The sequence below is a fragment of the Panthera tigris genome, chromosome B1 (genome assembly GCF_018350195.1).
Source record: "Panthera tigris isolate Pti1 chromosome B1, P.tigris_Pti1_mat1.1, whole genome shotgun sequence".
NCBI classification, from domain to species: domain Eukaryota; kingdom Metazoa; phylum Chordata; class Mammalia; order Carnivora; family Felidae; genus Panthera; species Panthera tigris.
In genome coordinates this window covers 194,365,967-194,384,103 of record NC_056663.1, presented here as the reverse complement: position 1 = coordinate 194,384,103, position 18,137 = coordinate 194,365,967, and the positions used below count along the sequence as shown (strand labels likewise).

General features: G+C 47.7%; 1 protein-coding gene across 2 annotated transcripts in view; it reads right to left on the bottom strand.

Annotated features, from left to right (window-relative positions):
- The window catches only part of BOD1L1 (biorientation of chromosomes in cell division 1 like 1), a 53,607-nt gene that overhangs the window by 15,045 nt on the left and 20,425 nt on the right, over window positions 1-18,137 (bottom strand). For both annotated transcript variants that reach the window (XM_042984917.1, XM_042984918.1), the window contains exons 10-16: window positions 11,455-17,440; window positions 9,132-9,196; window positions 8,176-8,260; window positions 4,204-4,247; window positions 2,634-2,694; window positions 1,017-1,087; window positions 325-397 (exon numbers count right to left, since the gene is read on the bottom strand). In XM_042984917.1, the coding sequence (XP_042840851.1) occupies window positions 325-397; window positions 1,017-1,087; window positions 2,634-2,694; window positions 4,204-4,247; window positions 8,176-8,260; window positions 9,132-9,196; window positions 11,455-17,440 (6,385 nt within the window). The remainder of the gene's footprint in view (window positions 1-324; window positions 398-1,016; window positions 1,088-2,633; window positions 2,695-4,203; window positions 4,248-8,175; window positions 8,261-9,131; window positions 9,197-11,454; window positions 17,441-18,137) is intronic.

Here is an 18,137-nt window from a genome sequence, read left to right as displayed (position 1 = left end):
AGCTCTGTGGGGCATCTGTTTATGATAGAAAATAAGGAAACTGGTGGCCCCTGGCAGGGTCCAGGCACAGGTTACAGAGGGACCCATAAAACCCAGGGTTTATGTCGGTCCCAGTGATTGGGTCTTCTGCATGTAGTTTCTAGATCAAGTCCAGAAAAATCCTTGAAGTGCCAAGCCAGTCTGGACGCAAACTGGACTCAAGAGTTGTGAAGTAAGTAATTATCACCCTCAAAAATTTTCTAGGATGTTTGCCCAGTATTTTGGATGTAAAAATAATATGATCTTCAAAGATGTCTAAAAGAGGAACATATATATTCTACATACCCAGTTCATCTTCTGAAGAGGGGTAATGCTTCTTTCTTTTTCTTTTAGGCATCTGCCTTTCTTCCTCTTCAACCTGGAATGAAGAATGACTATATTAAAGGCAATACAATCTGGGACCACATCCATTGAAATGACAGCACATTATATTAGCTTCTAGCCTTTGAAATAAATTTTCATGCAATTTTTTTTTTTTTTTTTTTAAATCTAGGATAGCATTTTTGGCATCTAGATTTGGATGAGACTTATTTTGTGAGCCTGAGTCTTTTTCTTTTTTGGATCTGAATGTAAATCCATACGAAACATCTAAATCTGTTTCTGGTTAGATACTGTAATCCAACAACTCTAAAATATGTTCCTAAAGAAGTATTTCTCCTTTTACCATCCCTGAAGTCCAGCTATGTCTTACAATCAATGGCATGTCATAAATGAATCGGTAGGGCTCTTCTCCTCCTCAGTGGCCCAGCAAAGAGCCAAGGAAAGGCAGGGTATGAAGTAACACTTAACCTTCCTGACTGTACAACGTGGACACATCCCAATAACTACTTACACAACACAAGAGCATAAACAGATAAAAGGGATACGGAGATTCATTTAATTTTTAATACATACAAAAAAGGGAAGCCTTTCTCCGTGCACCGGTGAAAACACTAGGTACAAACCGTGAAATACTTGAGTTTCTTATGAAAACTCACCTCTTTAGGATTTGCTTCAACACTGTGATCTCTTAAGGCTTCTGTGTTGTCTTTTCTGCCATTGGACATCTCTGATTAATAAACAACAAAAAAGAAAAAAAAGGTTAAATTATTCATTCCGGTACTTATTTGAGGGGCGTGCGTGGCAGGGGGAAGGACACTTCATAAATCTTTGTGACGGGGTCCTCACGGCAACTACGTCAGGTAAGCTCCGCGATTTCCATTTGTAAAATGTGAGTAAATGGGTTTGTGGAAGGATGGTCACTGGACTCTACACAGAGTAGCGCCATTTTCCTCCAGCCCATGTAGCAACATCTTGTGAAGACGTATCCAAGGAAAACAAGTCCTTGTTTCACAGTCCTCTGATTAGCGAACATTCCTGAGTCTGATAATACTAAATATAGGAGACGATGTGGAGCTGTAATTGGTACACCACCTGGGGACAGCTGGGCACAGTCTGTGAAGCAGAGGAGGCGCCCAGCCGCTCAACAACTGCACACCCAAGTCACAGCCACACGACTACGCGTTGGGAAACAGGTACAAGATCACGCACGGCAGCACTCTTCGTCATTGGGAAAAGTTGCTAGAATCCAAACGTCCACCAACCAAAGCAAAACAGGATGAAGGTGGTCTAGTCCCACGGTGGAATACTAAACAGCACCCGAAACCAAGTAACTGGAGTTACACACGTCAACACGACAGAACTTCAGGACGTGATGCCGAATGAATGGCCTCCAAATAAGGCGGGGGCGGGGGGGGGGGGTCAGCTTCTCCGTGTATGCAACATCAGGCTACAATTTTCTGGGGAAATACATACAGCGATTGTAGAAGAGTGGTTCCCTTTGGAGTGGGTTGACAGAGAGGGATTGGGATCAGGGAGGCATACAATGTGGTTTCAATTCTATCTGTAACATTTTTTTTCCAAAATGCCGATAGAGCAGATATACCAAATTTTAAGATATGACAAAACTAGGTGCTGAGTATTTGAGTGTGTAGAATTACAGCTGCTTTACTTTGGTTTGAAACACGGTACATAACATGTTACAAAAACACCTCTTTCCCCATTCTTGGAGTAAGGTGCCCACAGCAGGAATCGACTAAAGTCTATGTTCTGCTTGAGAGGAGAACTATCCCTCTGCAATTGGCAGCCTCCATAGGTTTCGTGGAGGCCTGACTCCCGGGGAAGAGCCACATAACCATGACAACCCTGATCTACCAAACTGGGACTGTCTGTCTGAAGGCAACACAGGTACTTAGCACAAGTACTGAGCACAAGTACTTAGAACTGCTCTTACAGTACAGACCACAGGGAACTATGCGTTTTGTGTTCCCGCCGGATTTAAGTCCACTGTGAAGTTACCGGCAAAGTTCTAGTAGCTATTTACGGCAAGCCACCACTCACTTATCTGCTAGAGGGCCTTGAACAAACACTGGACTTCTCCAAGCCTCAGTTTCCTCAGCTACAGAAGTGATGCTGCTAACACCTACCAAATGATATGACTTGAGTAAGAGCGACTTTGTGAAGTAATCAGCATAGGGCCTGACAGACAGAAGGCCCTCGACAAATGGTAACTACAATTAATACTAACGTCAATAGTACGAAATTCATTAACTTACCTTCTTGGTTATGAGATTTGCCATGAATTTCTTCATTTGTTCTGGAGCCTGAATTTTTGACCTAAACATACCATAGGAAAGGTTATTTATGGATTGTGTCACCAAAGTCTTAAAGGCAGAGAAAACAAATAAGGAAGATAGTGGGCACAATCTGGTAGTCTGTGGGAATGCTGAAATGGACTAGAACACATGCTCAAATTTCACCCAGGAAAAAAAAAAAAAAAAAAGTTCAAAAACTAAATTTCACCCAGAAAAAAAAAAAAAAAGTTTAAAAAATAAATTTCACCCCGAGGCAGAAGAGCAGAGTGCTTTTGAAGAAGTTTTGGTTTAACAAATTATCATCCCACTGTGTTTACTCTCCTTGTCTTTAAAATGGTTATGGTAAAAGTGTAAGAGGTAAGAAGAATTTTCTGATTTCTATGAATTCTCTTCCCATCCAATGATCCCTCATGACCTTTTTCCCCCTCTTTATTTAAAAATGCTGAAGGATTCTGTCATTCTGTCATCATCTCTCTCTGGCAAATCTTGTCAATTGTGCTTTTATTTTTTTAGCTGAGGGAAGTCTTAGAATACCCTACAACACTCGAAATCTTAGCTACAGAACTTTATGAATACTTGGAAAGGACAGTGATGCCCTGACTGGGGAAAGGCAGCTGCTGGGGGGGGGGGGGGGGCCTCAGGGAAATGAGGCGGGGTAGAGGCCTCCACATTTGGAATCCTTTTGGAGGATAAAGCTCAACCAAACACAGTGGGCTTTTTTCTCTTCCTTCTCACTCAGCTGACTGTGGAGGAGTTTCCAGCTACCATACAGGATGTTTCAAAGGGGTGAAGTTAGCCCTCTGATATCTGCTGGTGCAGAGCTCCCCCAGTTCTCTGGGGCACCGGAAAGAACGTGTCTCTTTGCAACTTGCAAGCATTTTACAAAATGTTCTCTCCTGGTAAGATATCAGGTCCCTTGTGCGTTAAGAGAGATATAAAATTTCTTCCCAGCACAAAAGGGATTATGACAGCCACCGCTGGGAAAGAATACGTATGCATGACAATCACAGTCGAGTATCTTCAGAAAAGCTTTCCCCAAACATAAAACGCCCTGTAGTTTTCAAACGGTTTTGTCCACAGCACCAGGATAATTTCAGACGCCGCAATCCAATTATCAAACTTGCTACCATTCATAAAAAATAGAAAGTTCATAGTTCTTTGAAGGATTGCATTAGTAATCACCAGGTGAGTTTCCTAGTCTGAGGTACGCAGGCCTTCTTCGGTTTCCTTAAATGCGTCAAGACACTGGTCTAAGGAGTCACTAGCACGCGGTACTGCTGAATTCAGGGAGACCCTTTCCTTCTGAAGAAAACAACTAAATTTCACGACTTCAGGGGACACAGTTGAACGCTGGCTGGCAGTCAGCGCAGCGAGAGCAGTCAGTGTGCTGCTCTCGAGTGGAGAGCACATTACAAGCAGCCTCCCGTCTCCTGAAGAATGCACAAGACTGCCCTTCTGCGAGACGCCCCTATACGTTTGCTCTCAGGACACCGGACCCCGCGACAAAACCCAAACCGTGACGGTGACTTACGTTAAGTGATTCATTCACTGAGAAAGGCTCCCCCTGTGGTCCAGCTGTTCAAAAACAAAAATGAGAAATAAGGAAACTGAACACGGTTTCTGAACCACAGAGAAACAAATCGAGAACTTTCTAAGGTAAGGTAGGGGCTATGCCGCTAAGTGGCCTAGCTGCCTTGTGAACTATGAGATTCTGACCAATTGTTTTCTACAATTCGTGTCTGCCGTTATGCCAGAAAAACAGGAATTATTGTTGTCTGCATTTTTACAATAATGGCAGTGGTCCATCAAATCGCTGCAGCTATTTCACTATGCTGGTGATCTGAAGCTTAGAAGAAAGGGAGACCTTTGCAAAGTGACACGGGTTTAGGTGCAAAGTGACACGGGTTCATTTAAAAACAATGTCATCGAGCAAAAAGTCAGATCCTATCCCTTCAAAAGCAACGGTCTATTTATATTCTCTGGAAACTTGAAGTACAAGGTCTACTGTTTCTACTCAACAATGACAGAACACACATTTTTCTTTTAAACAACTTCCTTTTACGTAAGTAGATCTCTTATTGAATCGTACCTAAACACAGTGAAGTCATCTGGATTATACTGTGGGAAAAGAGACTTCAGAATCCAAAAACGTCACCTTGACAATTAACAAGGGGATGTTAATTATTTGTACTCTAACACATACAGACCAATTTTAACTAACGCATCTAGGTTTTGGATAAATTAGTCACTGTTTTTTTTTTTTTTTTTTTTTTTTTTTTAACGTTTATTTATTTTTGAGAGAGAGAGAGAGAGAGAGAGAGAGAGACAGAGCATGAGCCGGGGAGGGACAAAGAGTGAGAGAGGGAGGCATAGATTCTGAAGCAGGCTCTGGGCGCTGAGCTGTCAGCACAGAGCCCGACGCGGGGCTCGAACCCACAAGCTGTGAGATCATGACCTGAACCGAAGTCGGGCGCTCAACCGACTGAGCCACCCAGGCACCCCAGTCACTGTTTTTAACATGTCACCATGAATGGCTTCTCAGGTCTTGGGGTGATCCCTGAGGACTATTTGATACTTCTGCTTATGAGGCTCTTGAGATCACATACTCTGGAGGCTGTGCCTTCAGATGGTTTTGCCTTGGAGGGTCCCTGTTCTGACCACTCTGGACAGTCCTGGGTGAGGATCCACATACACCGCTCCCTACACACCATCCTCCTCCGTCGCCTTGTCTACCTAATGCACACCTGCTCATCCTTCCATAATTTGGCTCCAACTTAGGGGGAGTGACCAGCACTTATGGAAATTTAAACCTTCTATATTCTTTGACCCTCCAATTCTCTTTCATGGAAATACTTGGGGGAAACACAGAACTATATGCCTATGAAAGTTCATCGCAGCTTTATTTGTAATAGTAAAAACCATAAAAACTGGAGACCACTAAAGCTCTAACAAATGGGAAAATGCGTTACAGACTACTTTCAGCTGTTAAAACAAATGAAGTCAATCTGTATATGCTAACACCGAGTTAAAAAAAAAAAGAAATTACAGAACACTACAAATGCTATGATTTCATCTTTGTTTAAATACAGAATTGTATTTAAGGTGGGTATCGTGAAATGTGGGAAACCTTGCTATGCACTTCTATGTATCTTACTTTCTATAATTAAAGGGGAGAGAGAGAGACTGGTTCAGCTTAAAGCCAGGCCCTCCCCAAGGCCCTCCCAGCAGAGCTAGCCCCACCGGTCATGCATGTATCAGTCTTACACAGAGAACCTTCCTCACTGGCAGTTACTTCTGCAAACTCCCTGAGCACAGGAACCACATTCTCCACCTCCATTTCCCTGGTACTCACAAGGAACCCCGCTTACTAATGTTTGTCGGGGGAGTAATTTAAAGAGCCAAGGTCATCATAGTAAATATAATAGCTGCTCTCCTAGCCCCTTCTCCAAGAACTCAGACCGTGGTCTCGGATACTACGTGCTTCCAAAGACACTAACTCTACTCTTACCCCAGGAACAGACAGCACTTGATTCACTTTGAGTCAACCAGCAAATCATATTCATCTGGTCATAGCAGTTAGTTTAGAGTGGACAAAGGTATGTAAGCTGAAATCAGAGTAAGTCTCAGGATTTTGGCCAGGAATGACAGGACAAAGATATTTCTCCAAAGGCTCACAAATGAGAAAGCAATTATCTCTGTTGGGGGCTGAGGGAAAGGGAAGAAATTGGGTCTTTGGGGACCTCATCATGCTCTGAGATCTTGCTCTGCCTGAACTTTGCAGTTGTGTGAATACTATGGACTGGATGTTTGAGTCCCCCCCCAAATTCATATATTGAAACCCTAGTCCCCAGTGTGATAGTATTTGGAGGTGAGGCATTTGGGAGGTTTCAATATCATGAAGGTGGAATACTGTGATGGGAGTGGAGTCCTTGCGGAGAGCAGAGGAGGTAGGAAATCTCCTTCTCTGCATGCATACATGTGAGAACATAACCAGAAAGAGAGCCCTTACCAAGAACCTGACCACGCTGGCACCCTGAACTTGGACCTCCAGCCTCCAGAACCATGAAAAATAAATATGTCGCTTCAACACTCAGTCTATGGAATTCTGTTCTAGCAGCTGAACTGCCTAAGATGTTGAGCACATATATTCCCCATAAACATTGGTAGCGTTTCTGTTACTTGAACCAAAATCGCCTTGACCGTTCTACGTGGCTTATATGGACATTCCAACATTTAAAAACAAACAAAAAAGAACAGACTTAAATTTGGTCACATACTCTCAAGTTCCTAGTATCTTTTTCCCTGGTTGATGTGCAAACCAGAAGAGATGCTACAGTACTGATTAGAAACAAACCAGAAATAATTGTCCATTGTCACCATTCTCATTTCTATTTCCCTAACCCAGTGATTCTCGAAGTGTGGTCCCAGGACTCCTAGGACTCCTGAGATCTTCCATCAAGGGGTCCACAAGGTCCAAACTATTGTCAACACACTAAGATGTTATTAACTTTTTAAATTCATGAGTCCACAATGGAGTTTTCTAGAGGCCATGTAATGTTCCCAGAATTATCTGAAAATGCTATTAAAAGCCAACCATTTAAGTGTCATGCTGGGTTTTCTTCATATACTTCAATCAAGACAGCATCAGCAATACGCTGAATAAAGAAACAGCCCCGAGTAACCAACTGCTTTCTATTAAAGCCAGACTTACAGAGATTTGCAAAAATGCAAAACAACGTCACTTTTCTTGGTACATTTTGCCGTTTTGGAAAATGTGCTATTTTTCATGAAAAAAATGTTACTTGTGCTTAACCTATAGTGAGCTGGTGATATTAACTCAGTTTTAGTTTCTTATTGGATAAATGCCAATGGGTATCATCCACGTAACAAAAGCTGTCTGGGATCCTCAATAATTTTTAAGAATGGAAAGGGGTCCTGAGACCAGAGTTTGGGAGCTGCTGTAAATCCTGGGGCTCTCTCCTACGAAGCCTGCAGTGGACCCTGGAGACGGTGCACAGAGACCGGGAGGAGCCTGTGCGTGCCGGGAGCAGCTCTGTGCTCGCTGGGGCCCAGCCAGAGTCCAAGGGACAACAAGCAGAGCTTTGAAGGGATGCACGGGCTTTCCAGCTTTTGGAAAGGACCTGTGACAGCATCTTCCGTGGCAGGAAGGTGCAGGGAGCCACGTGCTGGGGAAAGAGCAAGAGTTTGCTCCAGAGCAGTTTGCCTCCTTGCACACTTACTTGGTAAGAAGAGATTTAAACAATTACCTTATATGAAACTGACAAAGAGTCAGCTTGATGAGAAACTGTATATGCTAAGAAAGAGTATATGCTAAAAATGAAATAGGAAAGAACTCTCTCCAACCTATTTTAAAAAGTGAGAGGAAAATTCATATAGCCTGTGTTTTATAATTATGAATCAGCTATTGATTTTAAGCTGCAACAGAAAGTCAAACCGCAGACCAGGAAAACAGTAATGTGGACAACCACTAAAAAGGGCTTACCTGCTCCACTTGGCTGTCTCCCATACAGACTTTCTGGTGCTGCTAGAATTTCCTGGGTTTTCTCTTCCTCTGATGGTACAAATGTCTAAAAAGTCCAAAGCACCATAAAACACTAAGTTAACTGAGGTTCTGATGACAAGAAGGCAAGACTAACCTCAAGGTAATGAAGGCATCTTGCATCTTGTAACAATATAAAAGACCACGTTCAAGTCTGTGCAGAATTGAAAGCGAACACATGCCAAACTTTGAAAACGAAAGTCAGTCTAATCTCATATTTCATCCATCAGTGGTTGCCCCGTCCCCTTGAAAGTGAAACGCCACCGTAATACGACACACAAGACGACCCCCCGCCCCCATCACGTCCCCTCTCTCGTCAGGCCTCCGTTCCTGCCCCGCTGCGGGGTCTGGGGCTCACAACTGCCCTCCTGCTCCACGTCCAGAACATACTTCTTTGCCTGCAAGGCTCTTTTCCGTTTCGTTCCCCTCTGGTAAATCCCTAGTCTGCTTGTGAACCACCACTCAAATGTCTTCTTGGCAAGCCCTCCTGTCTGCGCACCATTGCTCCTGCTGGTAAGCTGACCCTCCTCTGCACTGTGCATCATTCCCGTGCTTACTGCTACCTTGTCTCACACACTCAGAGGGGGCCGTGAGATCCGGCTGCAGAGATTCAAGTCACATTTTGGACATGGAACGCGTAGGAACTGGCAATGGCTTAAATGTAGGGTGACACCGAGAGACTGCGGGTGACTCCTGGTTTGAGTACATGGAACTGATGATGGCACTACGTGTTGAGATTATTAGCTTTCCTTGCATAGGACACGACCATGACAACGTGTAAACGTCCGAAGTACAGTGGGAACAGGAGCCGTGTGATGCTGAAGGATGCACACGTCTACGCGTGGTGACATAGTACTTACACCACGTGCAGCCCAGTGTAACTGAACTGTCAGTCATACCTCAGTTTTCAAGCTGCCTTTCAGTGCCCATCCTCCCAAAACACTCGACGGAGATTCTTCAGTGCCTAAAGAAAGCCAAACCATTAGCCAATTTAAGAATTTGCTTGCAAAAAAAAAAAACCATGCTGAATCAAAAGGTAACAATGTTGTTCCCTAGCCTGCCGTGACCCCTTCCTCCGCTGTTTTATTTTGCTGTCGGTAGAAAACAACAAAAGGAGGACGTGTGAAAAATCGTGGCTGAAAGGCAGGAGTCGTTTACTAAGTTTGGGGGTGAAATTGTTTCTCGCTGTTAAGATGGCTGCCCAGAAAGAATAACAGAAGATTATTTCTGGAGACGTGATATTTCCAAATATTTTTCTACAGTGTTCTGCATCAAGTTTGGCCCTAAAAGAAAAAACTCTGGGCCACTGAGCTATATTCTCAACAAAGAACATGTTTATGAACAGATTCACTTTGCTTGCTTCACCCTGACACAGCAGAGTTGAAAATAAAGTTACGAAACCGGGAGGCAGACAGAAAGAAAATGGCATTTTCTCTGGTAAGACTCAGTCCTACCCCTGTTGTGATCCTTCCTTTCTCTCGCCCTCATCCCTCTGTGACTGTGGCCTCAGTTCTTTCATCCACCCACACAGAAGCCTCCAAAGAAAACCCTTCCTTTCTCTAAGAGGATGCGGGCTTTTCCTTGCTAAAATCTCTTCTGTTTTTTTTTCTTTTTAACGTTTATTCACTTTTCACAGAGACAGAGCACAAGCGGGGAGGGGCAGAAAGACAGGGAGACACAGAATCCGAAGCGGGCTCCAGGCTCCGAGCTGTCAGCACAGAGCCCGACGCGGGGCTCGAACCCACGAACCGTGAGATCATGACCTGAGCCGAAGTCGGACGCTCAACTGACTGAGCCACCCAGGCGCCCCAAACCTGTTCTATCTTGTTCCTTCAGGGAAACAAAGCAGGGGAGAAAGGAGTAGCAGACTGTAGCAATGGTTAATGCATAAAAAGTTGCAGAACACTTGGGGCGCCTGGGTGGCTCAGTCAGTTGAGTGTCTGACTTCGGCTCAGGTCATGATCTCGTGGCCTGTGGGTTCAAGCCCCTTGTCGAGCTCTGTGCTGACAGCTTGGAGCCTGGAGCCCGCTTCTGATTCTGTGTCCCCCTCTCTCTCTGCCCCTCCCCCACTCATTCTCTGTCTCTCTGTCAAAAATAAACAAAATTGGCAGAACACTCAATTTTCCCAGGCAAAAAGCAATGGAAAAATTTCAAGTCCCTTATGTCAACCCTTGGAACACTTCTTAATGCCCCTTAAGTCCCTACAATGAACAGGACTCAATCTATTGGCCTCAGCTTCCTGAGGCTGTATTTGATGACATCTAAGGGCTGTTGCAGTTTAAAAGTCCAGAACACTCTAATTCACACACCCACAGAAAAGAAGTCGACGTCCCTGACTCCCTCAGGTCCAGCCCATGACGTCCCTTTGAGTTCCCACAGCGCCTGCCATCAGAGCGTCCCTGCCTACTTAAAATGCAAAGCCGGATTCACAGCTGCTCCCCCTCCCCAAAGCCCAGCACAGTCGTGGCTGGCACAGGGTGTCCCAAGTTGGATGGCACAGTGAATGACTGAGCCTAAAGGTTACCCCTTTGAAAGTTACCAACTTTCTACCAACATCTACTCTCTGAAATCTGTCAGGAGGGAACACGCTTCTTTTTGTCTTTCAAATTCCAAACCAGAAGCTCACTTTACCTGAATGAAAAACTCCGTTAAAAAATACTGTGCTCCTCTGATGACAAGTAGCCAGCCGGACTGAACTGACACTCATCGCAAATCTATAGGATGTTAGATGAGGGCTGAATCGTGTTTGTTTTTGCACTATTATTCCCCGTTTTATACGATGGAAAACTAAGGCTCGGAAGTAATTTTTTTCTAAAGGGCCCTAAGTACCATGCAAGTTATTTAAACTCTCTGAACCTATTTTCTCATGTGTAAATGGAGTGATAAAAAAATGCTCACTTCACAGGGCTGTTGTAAGGTAGTGTTCATTGTGACAAAAACCCGAGGCTTCGAGGTTTAGTACCTTGCAGCAGTCATGCAAATCACACACGGGTGGCTGACCTCCCCTCCCCCAGCTTCCTGCCTCTGCTCTCCTGCCACATGAGAAACGGGTCTAAGGTTTTAAGTTTTTAAACCCATGGTTCTGAGCTCAGTCTTCCTACTTGAGAAGTTATTTTGTGACATCCTGGAAGCAAAACCACCTTTTGAAAGATGGTTTTAAACATACCCTACGTGCAATCACCTTTGTAAAACGCTAGTATGTACAATTAGGGCGAGTCTCACCTATATCGTGCAAATTCTCCTCAGGAGGAACAATGACCTTGAGGTCTCTTTCCTCCTGCAATGATTTCCTCATGCCACTACCGTCTGCTGCTTTCTCACTGGACCCTTGGATTGTCCGTCCGCCGTTGTGGTCACTTGTCACGGTCAAGTCCTGCTCATGTCTTGGAGCCGACGGAGCTACAGCGCAGGCAGCTGGAAGGGGCGCCCCGTGGGAAGGACCAGTTTCTGACTCTCGGCCATTAACACATTCACTGGTGGTGGTTTTCCCGGGGTCGGCCGGCCCACAGTGCCCCGGAGAGGGCGGCCGCGCTGCAGCGTCTGGGACAGGAGGCACGTTGTCAGCCCTCCCGGCACCGGGACTCACTGCCGGCAAACAGCGGCTCCCGAGGGAGGCGTCCCCGGCCGTCCGCCCCTGTCCATCCTCGGGTGCGCCCGCTCTCCTCTGCTCGCCCCTCCCTGCCCAACAGGTGTCATGCCCTGCCGCGGCGGCCCCCTGGCCCCCCCGTCCTCTCTGAACGGAGCTTGGCCACGTGCTCCTCTCTGCCACGCCGACGAGGGGCGAAGGGCTCTCGCTGCGTTCTGTCACTGCCGGTGGCACCTCGCAGGGACGGTCCTCGGGGCCTGTGGCTCTGGCCCCTGGCGGCGGTGCTGGGTGTGGAGGGCTGTTCGCGGCCATCGGGCTGGGCGTCGGGGCCTCGCCCCGGCTCCTCCTGGCGGCCGAGGGGTCTCTTCTGTCGGCGACGCTGGCGGTCAGCGGGCTCTCCTCGTGCCTGTCGAGGCCGGCAGGCAGCAGCACGCACTCGGCCGTGCTGGTGGAGATGATGGCCGTGTCGCTGGAGTCCTCCGTCCTTGCAGCGGCGGGCCGCTCATCGTCCCGTGGGACAGCGCCCCGCATGACCGCCTCGCGGCCTTCGGAGGTGCTCGTGGAAATCATGGCGGTGTCGCCGACCTCCTCCGCCCGCACGGCCGAGGGGTGGCCTTCCTCCCGCGGGGCGGCGCTGGACACGGGGCCCTCGCAGTCCTCCCCCGAGCTGGTGGAGATGATGGCACTGCCGTCCTTCTCTTCCAGGGCGGTGGTGGGCCGCGTGCCTGCCACAGAGGCCTCGCGCTCCTCCGCTATGCTGGTGGAGATGAGCGCACACTCGTCCTTCTCCTCCTTGCTGGTCGAGGCAAGGGGGCTTTCAGCTTGCGTGGGCGCGCTGGGCATGGGCACCTCGAAGTCGTCGGCGCTCGCCGAGCCGGCGCCTTTGGCACTCTCCTCCGCCGCGGCCGCCGGCGGCTGACTCTCGGCACACGCGAGGGTCGTCGCGCTAGAAATCGGCACCTCGAACTCTTCGCCGATGCTCGTGGAAATCATGGCACACTCGTCTTTGTCCTCATGTCTCACGGCAGCCAGCTGGCTCTCACCTGACACCGCACTGGGCATGGGGGCCTCGAATTCTTCCCCGTTTATGCCGGCACCTTCCCGATCTGCCCCACCTCTCAGTGCGCTTGAATGACCCTCCTGTACATCGGCAACTGTGCTCAGCTGAGGGGTGCAGTCGTTTGTTGTGCTGGTGGAAATCAGCAAGCCTTTGCCTGGACTTTTGCCCCCAGCTACGGCAGCTGGGTTGGAAACGGTGTCACTGGCTGTAGTGGCCAGAAGGCCATCACACTCTTCATTTTCCCCAGAGGTGATGATTCCTTCGTCTTCCTTCCCACCAGGCGACATGTGCCCAGCTTCACATTGTGGGCCCGCACCCGACCCGAGTGCCTCGTAACTGCCCCCCACCAAGCCAGTGGAAGTAGTGGTGTCGTCCACTTTTTCTTTCCTGGTGAGCGGACTGTCACTGTGATCTGAAGCTGCACTGGTCATGGGAGCCTCGCAACCTCCGGGAACTGGGGCCACGTCACCCTTCCCTGAAGCCGCACTGGTCACGCTGCTTTCTACGACGCCTTTGGCGCTGGAGCAGATCTCCGGATCTTTCATGCCCTTCTCCGCACCGCTCAAGCTGTCAACACTGCTCTCGTTGGCGTTGGTGACGGTGGCTCCGGCCTCAGCTCCCACGCACCCTGCCGCAGTACCAATCTGACCGTCCCCTTCTTCGGCACTTCCGCAGATCGATACCCCCTCGCTTTCCTCCTCTGCCCCGGTGCAGGTGGACGCATGCCCGATTTCATTCCCCCTTCCGGTGCTGGTCACCACACCTTCACCTTCCTCGTCCTCCTCTTTTGCGCCGGTGCTCGTTACAATGCCTTCGTCGTCACATGGGCCAGCGGCGACCAACGGCACGTTAGTGGCTTCTTTGGCTACCGTGCTGTCCATTGCGCTCTCTCCATTTTCTTCTGATTCAGAGCTCAGAGCAAAGCCCTCGTTGCCCTCTTCCGAGCCTGTGCAGCTCGCTGGCCCCTCTCCATCTTCTTCTGTTATCCCAGTGCTGGTGACGGCACTCTCACCTTCCGCGCCGTCATTCACAGAAGCGTCTCCGTCCTGGGGGGCGCTGGTTCCTGGTGGCGCGTCACTCCCCGCCAGGGCCACAGCTGCGCCTGTAACCACACGCTCCTCCTGTCGCTCTGCGCCTGTGACGGAGCACATGACGAAAGCAGCGCTTCTCCTTTCCGCTCCGGTGCATGTCACAGTCCCCTCGGTTTCTTTTTTGGGGCCCGTTCTCGTCACATTTCTCTGGAACCCATCCACCTCCTCACTGCTTAAGGAGCCCTCCCTTACTTCTGTCCCGGCACTTGTCACCGCGCCATCGCTTTCAACCTCACTGATAAAGGTGACAGTTCTTTCCGCCATTTCCAACGCACTACGTGAAGAACCGTCACACTTCTCTTCAGAGCCGGCGCTGGTGACAGCATCATCTTTCTCTTCTGTCACCCCACTATTGACATTGTCTTCAATTGTTACTGCGTGAGCAGTCACGGGGTCGGCTGCCCTTTCTTCGGATTCAGCCATAGCACACTCTGCACTCTCTCCCTCCTTGGTGCTTGTGAGGAAGGTTTCGCTCTCGGCAAACCCTTCTGTGACAACGCCTCCGCCTTCTTCGGCCGCCGCGAAGACAGTGCATTCGCTGGCTTCTGCCCCGACGCGAAGGGGACTGTTTCCAGAGCAGACACCTGCTACGAAGCCTTCGTCTGCCTCAATGCTCATGCAGGGCACAGCCACCTCACCCTGTCCTGTTTCTGAGGACGTGGTTGTAGCATCCCCCGCCTTCACGGTATTGAAGGGAACACCTTCGCCCTTCCCTTCGGAACTGGTGGCAAAAGAAGACTTTTCTGCTCTGCCAGGCCCGGCGGTCACACCCTCAGCATTTCCACTCCTTTGCTGCAAAACTGGGAAAGCGGCATTACATCCAACACTGGTGTCCACCTCGCTGTTTTCAGCCCTTCTTTCAACATCAACTGATGTGTTTTCTATTTCACCTGGGCCACTACTATACTTGAGCACAACTGTCTCGGCAGCTTTGTCTGTCCGCGTGCCGAGCACTGGGTCAACGGTGACGCCATGCTTTTTGCCATTTTCTTGCACAGCTCTCACTGTCTGCTTTGAACTGGGCTCTGTGCTTAAGTCACTTTCTTTCCTGGCCACGTCCATCAAGCCATCTTCTGTGTTAACACTCTCATTTTCCATCCTCGCGTCAGTTAACTTGCCACCAACGGGCATGTTTACTTGTCCCTGCTTACTGTGCAACACAGTGGGCTGGTAACCTTCTGGAATGTGTCTTTTGCTATCCACGCTTGCTTTTGCCGGTGTATCTACTGTGGAAACTGCCCCACTTTCTTTGCTGTCACCTGTCATAAGGACTTGTGATTCCCTAGCAGTCAAACTTGTGTTAGGAACACCAGAGCGCTCCACAAGTGAGGGGCTGGCTGGGTCGCCTTCTAAAACAGTCCTCCCGTCAACCAAAGGAATTACGTCCGAATCAGGAGACTGTTTTGGAGGCACGACAGTTACTGAACTTAAGGATGGTGAAGGATCTAAATTTGGGGAATGTACACGATCAGCATCTCCTTGGGCAGCATGTTCTTCGGGGGGTCTGGTTGTATTTTTCAAATTCTTTTGTGCCCTGTCATTGTCGGACGGGGCTCGAGGAAACGGTGTGGGACTAGTTTCGGAGTCTGTATTTGTTTCATGAGTTCCCTGGTGAATGGGTTCTTTCTCCCCAGGGTTCAGTTTGGACACAGCACTTTGGATATGCACTTTCTTGGTCAGGGTGCTTTTATGGTCAGCGTGCTTTTCAGAATTACTAACAACTCCTGTTCCACGTCCTGATTTACAGGCTGGAGCTGCTGTTTTTGAGTCTACTGTGGAAGTTCTTAATTCATCCTTCAGAACCGGGACTGCGGTTTTTTGTTTCGTAACATTTTCAGAGTCAACGTCTTGTTGAGAAATAGCATTGCTGTTGTCTTGGGTTTTAGATGCTTCAGACACATTTTCAACAGCTGGCTCGGAATCAATTTCCATTGGCTCTTGTTCAGGCATTAATGTGGTATCACCACTCCTTTTTGGTCTCTGAATGGGGGAACTACTGGTGGTGCCCAAGGTGTTTGCTGATCTTTCTTCTCCTTTGGTCATTTCTTGGGATAAGCTTCCCCTTCGGTTTTCACACAACTTCCTACTCAATTTCCTCTCTGTAACCGAACTATTCCCTCTGGCCTTGTCGTGATTACTGTCACCTTCTTTACCATCTTTGTCATCTGATTTATTTTCTTCCCTTTTTCTCACTTCCTTACTGCTATGCTTTAAGCTTCTGCTTTTGTGCCCATCTGATAACTTCCTCTCCGGTCTGGAGGGGCCTGAATCTTTTTCAGCCTTATATTTCTCCTTCGCTAATGGTAACTTGGCTCTGTGACTCGAAGAGTCCTTCTGTACCCCGTGTGAAGAAGCGGCACTGTCCGATACAGCTTCCACACCAGTTTCCTCAGAAGGTCTGTCTTCAACTTTAGACTTTCGCTGTCTATCTGGGTTGATCTCTTCTGTATTCTTCTCCTTATCTGGTTTTGGAGTGGTCACCTGTTTCGCGACGCTTTCTTGTAATTCCGGTTCAACTACTTTTAACTGCTTGCCTTGACTTTTCGGTTTCGACTTTAACAAAAGCTTCTCTTCCAGAAGGCTCTTTGTTCTTCGCTTCTCCTTGTGAACCATCTCTTCTGGTTTCGAATTACTATCCACATTAGTTGGGTCCATATCACACTTGTCCTCTGAATAACTGTCACTTCTTCTCTGCAATGGGATTCCGTGTTGCTTTGAACTCAGAGAATCTTTCTGAACTTTAGAATCACTTGATCTTCTTGATTTGTGTTCTGCCTTAGTTTTCTCGGCTGAAACATGTCTCTCTTTTTTGTTGTTTTCTTTACGAACATTCTCATCTGTTTTTATAATATACTCAGAAACTGGCTTCCCGTCTTTGCCTAAAATTGATAATTTCCTCTCATTCTTATGTTTACTTTTTCGTTCAGTTTTATCATCCGAAGACAGTTTTGGTTGTTGACTTTGCTTTTGAGTATTTTCATCCACTTTTAAGCTTTTCTCAGAAGAGTGAAGCTCCATCTCCTCACTCGTTTTATGCAGACCGTCACCTTTATATTTATGTTTCATAGACACTTTGTCTTCTGACAGAGTCTTCTCTTTTTCAGGCTTGTCCTTTGAGGACTTTGCCTCTTTCTTAGGTAGGCTTTTCACATGTGGTGTTTCAGAATCATCTTTCTTTAGATGCTTTTCATTTTTAAGTGTGCTCTTCTGTTTCTGGGGCTCTTCGGTGCCAACCTCTGCCCGTTCTGCCTGCCTCTTCCCATCTCTTGCGTCAGCCTCTTCCTGTGCCCCTTCCTCCACGACAGGGGTGGATGTGCGTCTTCTGTGTTCTCTCTCTATCTTGGACTCATTTTTGTTTTCATCAGCTGAATGCAACGACTCGGAAAGTCTCCGGGCAGGTTTACTTGGTTCGCTTTTTGCGTGAACATGCTTCAGGTCCTTTGAAGAGGACACTTTTTCCTTTTCGCCATGCTGTAAAAAAAAAAAAAAAAAAAGGTAAAATATGAGCAATACTAAAATCAAACTTAGCATTTGGGTACCCCCGATATGCTGAGTGCCGTCACGTGTTACATGTCACTTAAGCTCGCCAGCAGCCTGTGGTAGGTACTGGTGACCCCACTTGGTGCATCGGGAAACCGAAGCTCAGTGGGACTTGATGACCTTGTCCCCAGGCCAACGACTTCAGATGAATTCATTCGCAGTCTAGGGCTCTTCCCACTGCACCGCAGAGATCTGTGCAGAGACCAGCTATCTCTCCTGAGACCTGTCCCTGCACTTCGGAGGCCTCCTTGAACTCCAAACCGTTAAAGCTCACTAACACCCAGCAGCCACTAATAAATATGAGCTGCATGAATGAGAGCTCAATGTTCTTTTCAGTTCCAAAACATGATGAAGACAATTTAAAAATTCTATACTGAAATGAAGGTTTCTTACATTTTAATTTAGGAGCCTGAATGATTTGTGGAAACCTCATGAATTCAGGCTCCTTAAAGGACATTCTAGTTAGGAAGTTTCAAATGCACGCAAAACCTCACTGTAACAGTAACCTTATCACATATCAAGCACGTGTATGTTTATGTACCCGAAGGAAGACAATGATGGACCAGAGCATCCGACCCTTCCTCCCTGTCCCACAGTATGGCACCGAGTACATTATTAATGTTAGTCA